A 10,492-nucleotide genomic window follows, 5' to 3' on the forward strand; every position below is an offset into this window, starting at 1 on the left:
ACAAAGTCAAGATTTAAGGAATCAATCCAAAACAGCAAGATCAACATATGATTATAGGCATAAACATCTCACATCAACATATCAAAAGGCTTTTATCACATACTAACACATTAATGATAAAAATATGATGAAAAAATCATGACAAATAATCCAAAAGGAATTAAAGTGCTATGGATTAATCATGCAATATTTTTATCAAGCTCAACATGCAAAAAATGTCATAGAAACAATAAGAAATCAACAAAGAGTATGCCTAAAATTTCTAGAAATTTTTATCAAAGTTTTGATCAAGGCACAGGTTCAAATAGCACAAAAAAAACGGTGTGAATAGCACAAAGAAAGGTAAGAACGTAAAAAAACCAAAGGAAAACAGGCCCAACCCAAAACCTAAAAAAACTGGGAGCGCGGGAGCCACAGGATTGATCCAGAGTTATGAAACCCTAGATCAAACGGCCAGGAATCAAAGGGATTGGACCGGTTCTGGACCGGTCCGGTTCCTTGGCTTATTTAAAAGGCATGGCACCGGTTTAACTCACTTGCAAACTCTCTTTCTCTCTCTAAGTTCAGAGCTTCTCTCTCTTCTCTCTTCTCCGGTGGTGGTTGGCCGGAGAAGATGAAGGTTCCGCCGGAAACTTCATCTTCTCCGGTAAGCAGTTAGGGTTCCGACGAGAAAAATTCCAGAACTTCAATTTTTTTACACTTTCTTGTTCGCTTTTAAACCCTAAACATGAATCCAACACTGATTTTCACAAACAAAGCTTGGATCCTTATGGATCTAGGTTTGTTGCTTACGGTTACGATTTTATTTTTATGGTTCTGGAAACTTTTAGATCTGTTTGTTCGTTTTCATGCAGGTTTAACCGTGATTAAAACCTTTTTAAGAGAAAGATGAGTTTTACCTGAGTTTTGGTTGAAGCTTTTGATAGAAAAATCTTCGGAAAACTTGAATGTTCTTGACGACTCTTTGATTCTCTTTGGACCGAAAATAAATCGGTTTACTGGCTTGGTTTCTTCATCTTCTCCGATTCTTTCTCTGTGATTATGTGCTTGAGCTTGCTTCTTGCTTCTTAGATCTACGCGAGAGATTCCCTGTGATCGGTGCTTGAGCTTGCTTCGATGTGAGCTCGCACTTAGAATTGTAGGGAAATCTTCAATTCAGTGATGAAGATTCATACGAATCTCTGAGAATTGATACGAAATTCGTTGATTTCTGATGAACTTCTATGATTTCTGAAGAAAATTAGGGTTTGGTGTTCTTCATGTTCTTGAGAATTTCTGATTTTTGATCTTAACAGAAAGGAGAGAGAAAATTTGATTGTGTTTGTTGAGTTGGCGTGTGATTAATGGATCTGTGCAGAAAAAGTCTATTTATAGACTGCCATGTGTGATTCTGGACCAATGAGAAAAGGACATCTGTTTTGGGACCTTTCTGCAAAAAAATGAAATTAAAGGACTGGACAGCAAAACAAAAAAAAAGGACTAAGAATGCAATTTTTAAAGAGTAGTGGACTGAAATGCAATTCTGGAAATTGTTTAATGGACTAAAATGTAATTAAAAAATAAAATTGAATTAAAATTGGTAAATTGGACAAAACGTAAAGTGAAACCAAAAATAAAATCAACAAAAGGACTAAAATGAACCAGTTACAAAAATGAGGTATTTTAAAATACCTCTCTGCCGAAATTTTGACAGGAAAAGACCAAAATGCCCCTAGGGACTAAACTGACTCAAACTGACTCAGATGCAATTTTTGAAATGGTTTTTAAACAAAGACTCAACAAAGATTTGTACAAACAAATTGAAAAGACTCAGAGACAAACACAGGGATTAAAATGGGTTCCACTGCAGGAAATGATCAAAATACCCTTTTGTATAATTTTTGAAATAAAATGCAAGAAAATGTAATACGATGTTTCAGAGAGTTCTTCGAATGAATTTGTCATGCAAGAAAAAAAACAGACAGAGGCAGTAGGATACGTTTAAAAGGAGAGTAAAGATTCAGAGTAAAATAACAGAGAATTGACAAGTATCAGTGGTAGAAAATAAATTTGAATGAGTATTTTTAGGTCCAAAATCAGGGTACAACAAGGGGGAAAACAAAAAATGACCTATATTGCAGAGGGTAAAGCATCTTTAACCTTAGATAAATTTAAACAAATTCAACCAATCTATCATTTTTTATTTATTTATGAATAAACCAGTCTCTCATTCTTGAATAGTTTCTTCTTCCACCAAGACATACATAAAAATTCAAACAATCTATCACCTTTTATTTTGAAGGAGGATTAGGCTCACTCAATTTTCATTAGTAAAAAAAAAAAAAAGAGGCTCACTTAATTTTCTTGAATAGCTATTATTTTTTATCTTAACCCTCAGTGTATCATAGGAAGTGATCATATTATTCAGAGATAGTATAATCTAATTAAGCATAGTTCAAATATTATTCGAACACAAGTTTAAAATAATTTATCTTTGACTGAAATTCATAAAACTCATGAATCAAATCATTTAATTAAATACCAAATATACACTAGTGTTTAGATATTTTAAATTATTCCATCTGGTTTCAATTATAACCAATTTTTCCATTTTTAGATTCATTGAATAAATGATATACTTATCATCTAAAAATTGAAAAATTGCTTATAATTGAGACTAGAGGATGTAATTATCATGTTTCACTCTGAGAAGCCAAGTCCCTATTTATTTATTTAAGTGGAAATAAAATCGTATCTTTCCATATTCAACCAAAAAAAAAAACCTTTACAAAAAGCTCATTCGTATTTCTTTTCCTTCCACAGGTGACACAAGCAATCTCGTGTAGTGGGACTATTTAAAAAAAAAAAACTCATGTATTTCTAACCAACGAAAAATGCTGACAATTTAAAAAAAACTCGTATTTCTCGTGCAGATGTTTTGTAGCAGGACTGCACCGATGGCTATTTACAGAGAAAAATGCTGGAACTGACATTAACTGCAAATTTCCCAGTTGACTTCTATGTTACACACAGATGTTGTACATCAGGCTGATAGGTGGCTGGATGTTGGCGAATTTACAAAGCCTGTGTTGGCTGAACAGAAAGAAGACTTCTCAAATAGATCAGCACCATCTGCTACACCACTCTTTGCAAAGTTGAACTCTTGGCCAAAAGATATAAGAGAGCTCACAACTTCAGACATTGGGGGACGAAGTTGTTTTGAAGGCTGTACACAAAAGACACAAACAATCGCTAAGTTTTTCAATTTCTTACTGAGTTTGAATTATACCATTAGGTGTTAATACCTGCATACAGAGGGAGATGATATCAGTATAACCAGAAAGAGCCTTGGATGACAATGTTGTTTTGATACTGGGATCCACTATCTGTTCCAAGCCCATGTTATCACGAAGCCTGTGGGAAACCCATTTCGCCAGATTTTGCTCTTCCCTTGGCCTGGCACTGTAATGAATTGAAAGAAAACAGTATCATCATTCAAATGAAACTACACTTGTATCCTTTGTAAGAGAAGAGACATTGAGAAGCATACCTATCGAAAGGTTTCCTTCCTGTTAACAATTCCAGAAGCAATACCCCAAAGGCAAATACATCTCTCCTTCTGCTGAGGTCAGCTGGAACATAGCCTCTGTCTGCAGTTGTAGTCTCAGTAGCCTGTTTCCAACAGCCACCAAATTGATCAGTAGTCTGTCTCCAATAATTATTAAACGGGCATATTTAAGAAGATTGTTGTCAAGCTTCTGATTCAGTTTGCAAGAGCTGGTTTATACTACATTGAGGTTTAACTGTGTTGTCTTAAATAATTTTTACCACCTACCAATTAGTTTCTAATAATTTTTTATTTGATGCTAAACTATACTTCTTTTAAATCAACCCTTACTTTCCTTTTACTTATACCCTCAGATTACATCCTTAGCTATTGCACCTAATAAAGTGCAACCCCCTTCAGGCTTCATGCCAGAACATTTCAATCGGTGCAAGTTATGAAAAGAATCAGAACTTAAAGTTAAAACCACCCAAAAGATAATAAAACTTCTGGTAATTAAACTATTGCTCAATGCCAGTTACAACTTTAGCCACTAGAATCTTTGCAGTGACTTACTGGAAATTTAACTTGATTGCTCTTCATGAATGGTCTCAAAATAGCCAAGCTACAGTCACCAACACGAGGCGTCAAATTTTCATCCAGTAGAACATTGGCAGCCTTCAAGTTACCATGGGGGACAGGAGGGCAGCACGCCGAGTGCAAATAGCTGAAAACATTTCCTTGACTTTTTAGAGTTAAGACAGTATTACCTACAATTCTACTTTCATATGAACAAGTCTAGAATTTTAGTCGCAGCATGGAACTTACTCCAGAGCCTGAGCAACACCTAAAGCAATCCGGAGACGTTGGAACCACGCTAGTGGTTCACTTGCTCCACTGTGAAGGGCATCATTTAGAGTTAAATGTCCAAAGTAATCGTAAACAAGAAGATGCTCTCCGTGCTCAAAACAGTAACCATTGAGTGCTACGATATTGGGGTGCTTCAGTTTGGAAGCCGTGCAAATGACATCCATGAACTTTTCCTCTTCTCTGTAAGACAGACCCGCCATGTTTATGATCTTCACCGCCAAATTCTTCAACAAAACGAAAAAAATGTTACATTAATTTGAAACCAAAACACGATACAAAGAAAATTTCAGTTTTGAAAAATAGATTAAGATTATACTTTGCCCTCAGGAAATACAGCTTTGTAAACGGGACCAAGAGATCCCTCTCCCAGAAGGTTGCCTTCATTAAAGAAGTTAGTAGCCAGCTGAAGCTCTGCTATGGTATAAATTTTCGTCCTTCCAGTGGATCTGCCTCTTTTGGAAAAACTTCTTCTTGATGTTTCCTCCACATTGCTATGGCGCACGAAAGGAAATCTCATTGGACCCAAAAGAGATGCAACATTAACAGGTGGGAGTAGTGGCATGTCGTCTAGTTCAGCAGAAGAGACCTCTATCACCAATAGGAAGAAAAAAAGATAGCATGATTAGCATTAGAAATGAATTCACAGAAATATTAATGGCATCCTAACTCAGTGAGGTAGCTAGTTGATTATTACACAAAAAAAGTGAATTTCAAATACAATCTCAAATTCGTATTATTTTTCAAGATTTTATCAAGGTCTTCTCAGCAAAAATGACAAAAACAGATTATAGAGTGCCTTACTATCCATATGCTTCTCTGTATAAATTACCTATGCTTGCACTGGTTGGATGAGAATGCAAAGAGATATCCTTGCTTTCTGAGTAATTCAAGTTCTGGCTTTGAGGATGCAGTTTGTTCAAACGGATTGCAACAAGTAGTGCCAGACCTGCAGCCACTAGTGTTCCTCCACCAACTATAAGAGCAATTCCTCCAGGACCTAATTTTTTCTTCTTAGGCTTGTGCTCACTTACTACCGGAGGAGCATAGTTCTTGATGGCATTTGCATTAGTTGTGGGTGGGTGACTAATATTATGTTCAACGGATAATGTCTCCGATGGAGCAGGCCATGGAGGAGAGTTGTCCGCTGCATGGAATTCATTCCCAGCAATCCTATTTTAGAGTGGAGGGAATGATTACTTTCATGTGTTCACTTTTGTTTGATGAAATAAAATATGGTGATCAAACTCATAATAGTTGTTCACTAACCATAAATTTTTTATGTGCTGAAAATGACGTGGAAGAAGGCCACTGAACAGATTATCTTGAATGTTCCTGGCAAGACAGACAAATAAGCAAATAGTAGTAGAACTGTAAACATATATTGGGAAAATGTTAGAGATAATCCTACAAATCTGTAAGTGGGAGTTCGGCCAGGTAGGCAACTGATCCAGTGAATTTGTTACTATGCAAGAACCTGCAAATAAGCACCAATTTTCAGATCAAACCAACAGACCCCTATAAACAAAAGTTCTTCCTTTCAAAATTGAGTATACAATGATACGTAAATCAAGTTTAGCGAAAATAAGACATAGGAAGGAAGAAATTTACAGTCTGGCAAGGTTTGTCAAGGAACCAAATGATCTTGGTAGATCTCCTGAGAAGTTATTGTACGAAATGTCCCTGAAGAAAGGAAATCACCCGTTGTGAGGTTCCATTTAATGAAATTTGAACAAAACAGTCAGAGCATCTGCATTTTGTGAATATCATTTTCTCAAAACCTAGTCAGATCCAATTTTCATTACACAGTCTTATCACATCCCTTTAAATCAGTGAAACATACAAAATATTATATTTTTATAATCGATGCCTTTCTCAGGTGCTTTTCAACTTTTGTGTCTTCAATAAAATATAGCAATAAAGAGGAGTACATATCTATGTTTTGGTTTTATTAATTTTGATTTGAATGATTTACTTTAATATATTAAATTTTATATAGTTTTAATGTTGCACATATTATTTGATCCTTATTTGGAAAAGTTCAGATTGCATTCATGGTTTGCTTTCACAGATCCATAAAATTTCAAGGATTCAAGTATCTAAAGTTTTGTACTGGTTTAGTCACCTATTCATTTTATTTAAATCGTACTGTGATATCAAAAAATCCAAAAGAAGAAGCCATACATTTCTTTGAGATTATCTAAGCCAGTAAATACGTCACCAATGGGTCCAATTAAGAAATTGTGGCTTAAATTCCTGCAACACAAGATAAAAAAGATGATTGTACTTGCACAGCTACTAGTAAAGCGCCCAATCATTATAATATATCATATGCTCAAAAGAGATGAAAAAATGTAAACATTTTATTTTCAACTGATAAAGACATTATGGCATCATGAGATACAGTAGTCAACCCTACTAGTAAAAAAAGGCTTTAGCTGTTGCTCTGTATTATTATCATGTCTATTAAGCTTGGTCTAAAATCAATATGAACATAACTAATCAACTGGTATTCTGATCCTTAGAAATATACTTGCATGTTGTATATAACTCAGTCCTTAAATATTCAATTTCATTTCATTTCACTCCTTTTACCATCTCTGGTTAGGCATAACATGGAATGAGTTTAAATAATTTATAAACCTAATCATGTATCTAATTTAAATCAAGGAGTGAACTTCAAGCAATGTTACATCACATCTCCAAAGAAAAAAATTGTGCGGAATAATTTTGCTCAAATAGTTACAAGAAAGCAAGCATTCTGTCTGCATTGAAATAATCACAAGAAAAACACAGTGCTAAAGATAGAAGTATGCCTATCAGCAAGCACAAAATTCAGTTATGCAGTGAACAAAATGAGAAGAACAGTTGCCTTACATATGTGTGACATTGGGGGGTAAACCAAACGGCATTTCGCCCACTATGTTATTAGAACTGACATCCCTACAAAAACCAAAAATATGGAAACAAGTTAATTAATAGCATAACTTGAAATTCACATATCCTGATATAAGAATCTAATACTAATGCCTTGCAAAATCAAAAACACTCACAGCTGTTTCAAATTTCGGAGATTATAAAGCCTGCATAGACTCCCAGTGAGGTCTAACCCTTGAATGTTTCTGCATTTTGACATAGAACACGGATACCAATTATCAATATCATTCTGATCTTAGGGTCTAACTGAATTGACTTACTTAAGCTTAATTACTGGTATAATAAGCACTTATAAAACTGTTTGAGAGAGGTTATGAAACCATCTCATGACATGTTCATAAGCTGTTTTCAGAAGCTCTTGAGGATAACATATAAAAACAGTCCTTAATTAAGCTGTTTATCAAAACAATGTCTAAGTAAGAAATATGATGATTGAGGTTGGTACATTACATGCTTATAACCGACGACTCAGAACAAGCAACACCCGTCCAAGACTCCTCACAAGGATCACTCCCGTTCCATCCTCGAAGCGCCTCCGAGTAATTCAACGCCCTGTGTAGATCCTGTAGTGCCCACACTGTTCATCCAACAAAAAAAATCACAAGAAAATTAGGGTATACTAAAAGATCCAAAAACTAAATTAATCCATATCCACAATCAAATTAAATGGATCATGATTTCAGGATAACAACAAAATTAGAAAATCAAGATTCAACAGTGATAATCCAGATTCTGGAAAAATTATCGAAGTTACCTTCGGCTGAATGAGTTAACGCCAAGCTCTGAGAAATCAAAATTGAGGAGAAGAGAACCAGATTGAGAAGCAGGTAAAGGAAGTTACGAATCATTTTTCTGAGAATTGGAAACTATTAACAATGCTCTTTGTTCTTCTTTTCCTGAAAATACACAGAGAAATAGCATAAGTGAATTTTCATTGCGTTTTCATCGGTTTTCGAAGTTGAGAAGCAAATGTAGAATTACCATGTGTAGTTTCTTGCGAAGAGAGGAATTGAATGGAGTTGAAGATTTTGAAGAAAAGAAGAAGAAAATGGAATCAAGAATCGGAGGAATGAAACTGTGACGGTGAAAATGGTGTTTTGCGGCGGCGAGAGTTAGTTTCCGGTGAGGTGGGGTCCACGTAACGGAGTTTGTTATGCGGGAGAAAGACGATTCAACAGTTTTGGTTGGTTTTTGGCGCGAAATAGCATTGTGGGATTTATTACTGTCATCAGTTTTATTGGGCTTTTTGTTAATTGGTCCCACTTATTAACGATTCAGTTACTTTACCGCCAAAAAATAATTCTACTCATTATTGATTTTTTAAGACAATTATCCATTTATTACGTTAAAAGCTATTGCATTGATTAAAAAAATGTTTGATAAATCCTTGAAATGTGATAAAATAAAGTGAAAATGAAAAATTATAGGTCAACATGCATGTATAATTACACTATCGACATACATAAATTAAACTCCACGATATAGTTAATTAATAAACTAAAGTAAGAGATGAGATATTAAAAAATGTTCATATGTGGTTTTCACAATCAGTGTTACACGCGTACGTTTCACAATCATTTTTCCAACAAAATCTACATCAAGCATGAAACTTGAATCAACTCTATTCCTCCTCCTTATATGTTTCACACAAGTTTGTTATTGCATTGTTCTGCTTCTGCTTCTGCTTCTTAATCACTTTGATTTGCGCATTGTTTTGATTACGCTTTGGCTCTTTTACCCCCAACATGCATATTATCCATCTGCAACACACGTTGGCATTCAAAACAAACAAGAATCGCATAAAAAAAAAAACAAGAACAAGAAGAATAAATATACCTTCTTATGTGAATTTTCAAATTCTTCATCACTGATTCTATGCACTTCTTCCCTTTTCTTTTTAAAATAACAAAAAAACAAAAATTATTCATTTAAAAAGAAAAAGAAATTAATTAATTCTACCAACAAAAAAAAAATATAATTCATCAAGAAATAGCTACCTTGGAGAAAATTTCTTTCGCTATGTTTTCATCTTCTTTAGCAAGGATGTTCTCCTCTGCATCAAGCTTTCGTTTCAACGAAGATAGCAAATCAGGTTTTAGCAATTCTTGTTCGTCCTGTGTAAAGTTAAATACATGTAGTGTTACATAAAACCATTCAATTCAAACTAACAAAGAAATGTGGTTTTTACTGTACCTTCAGCTTCTTCAAATTAGCAAGAGAAGCAAGATCATCCAACACTTTCTTAGAGTACTCCATTGTTTGTGAGTGAGAGAGAGAGAGAGTTTCTTTAGAGAGAGAGAGTTTTGGAGAGAGAGTAATGAAAGTAGTAGTATTTATAAATAAATTTTTAACGGTCACAAAATTACTAATAGTTAGTTTTAAGATTAAATTACACATCCATCTCATCTTATGTTAAAATATACACTCCCCTCTTTAAAAAGAAAAATTTATATTCTTCTATAAGATGCTTGAATTACAACCCCCTCCCTTAATAATTAAATATGCACTACACTTTAATCTATTTTAACTTAAATAAATATGTTTAATCTATTTTAACTTAAATAAATATGTTCATGATATATACTAATTTTGAACCACCATTTAAGAAATATAAATTCATGTCTTTATAATTTAAATGTCAATAATAATTAAATTTAAATATGTTGCTATTAATTTTATATTTTAGAGTATAAAATTAAATTTTAAATAACCATACTTTATTATCTTTAGTAATTTTCACATATTTTAATTTTATTTTGGGTTGTTTTATATTTTATATTAGGGTTTAAAACTATGTATTAATGAAATTGTCAATAAAAAATAGTTAAAAATATGTATTCAAATATTGATTATATTAAAATAGACCCGCAATGCTCTCATTTTTTCCAAAGTATGTTAGATTATTATTTTTTTGTTAGAATATTAGAAATAAAAAAAATATTGAGGGATTAATGTGTAGATTTTAACATAAGAAGGGAGGGGAATGTAATTCAAGCTTCTCTTAGGAAGGGGAATGAAATATTTTCTAATATATTTTGAATGAGAGGGGAAAAGAGTGTATATATTAACAGAAGAGGGGAGAAGAGTGTAATTCAAGCATCTTTGAAGGAAGGAGAGTGTAATTTACTTTAGTTTTAATTATTCCTTAGGTCCCTAAACTATTTG

General features: G+C 33.7%; 1 protein-coding gene across 1 annotated transcript; it reads right to left on the reverse strand.

Annotated features, from left to right (window-relative positions):
* Nucleotides 1-2,791: 2,791 nt before the first annotated feature.
* LOC11428201 (protein STRUBBELIG-RECEPTOR FAMILY 2) lies at nucleotides 2,792-9,583 on the reverse strand. Its single transcript, XM_039828007.1, has 18 exons — nucleotides 9,521-9,583; nucleotides 9,325-9,441; nucleotides 9,164-9,220; nucleotides 9,066-9,087; nucleotides 7,778-7,904; nucleotides 7,444-7,512; nucleotides 7,268-7,333; nucleotides 6,575-6,646; nucleotides 6,002-6,073; nucleotides 5,802-5,867; nucleotides 5,660-5,725; nucleotides 5,223-5,563; nucleotides 4,710-4,981; nucleotides 4,352-4,617; nucleotides 4,100-4,250; nucleotides 3,530-3,651; nucleotides 3,285-3,441; nucleotides 2,792-3,205 (listed from the first exon to the last, which is right to left on the reverse strand). Exons 1-18 carry the CDS (start codon nucleotides 9,581-9,583, stop codon nucleotides 3,023-3,025), a joined length of 2,289 nt encoding a protein of 762 aa, XP_039683941.1. The 3' UTR covers nucleotides 2,792-3,022.
* Between the last annotated feature and the right edge of the window lie 909 nt (nucleotides 9,584-10,492).

The sequence above is a fragment of the Medicago truncatula genome, chromosome 7 (assembly GCF_003473485.1).
Source record: "Medicago truncatula cultivar Jemalong A17 chromosome 7, MtrunA17r5.0-ANR, whole genome shotgun sequence".
Taxonomy (NCBI): Eukaryota; Viridiplantae; Streptophyta; class Magnoliopsida; order Fabales; family Fabaceae; genus Medicago; species Medicago truncatula.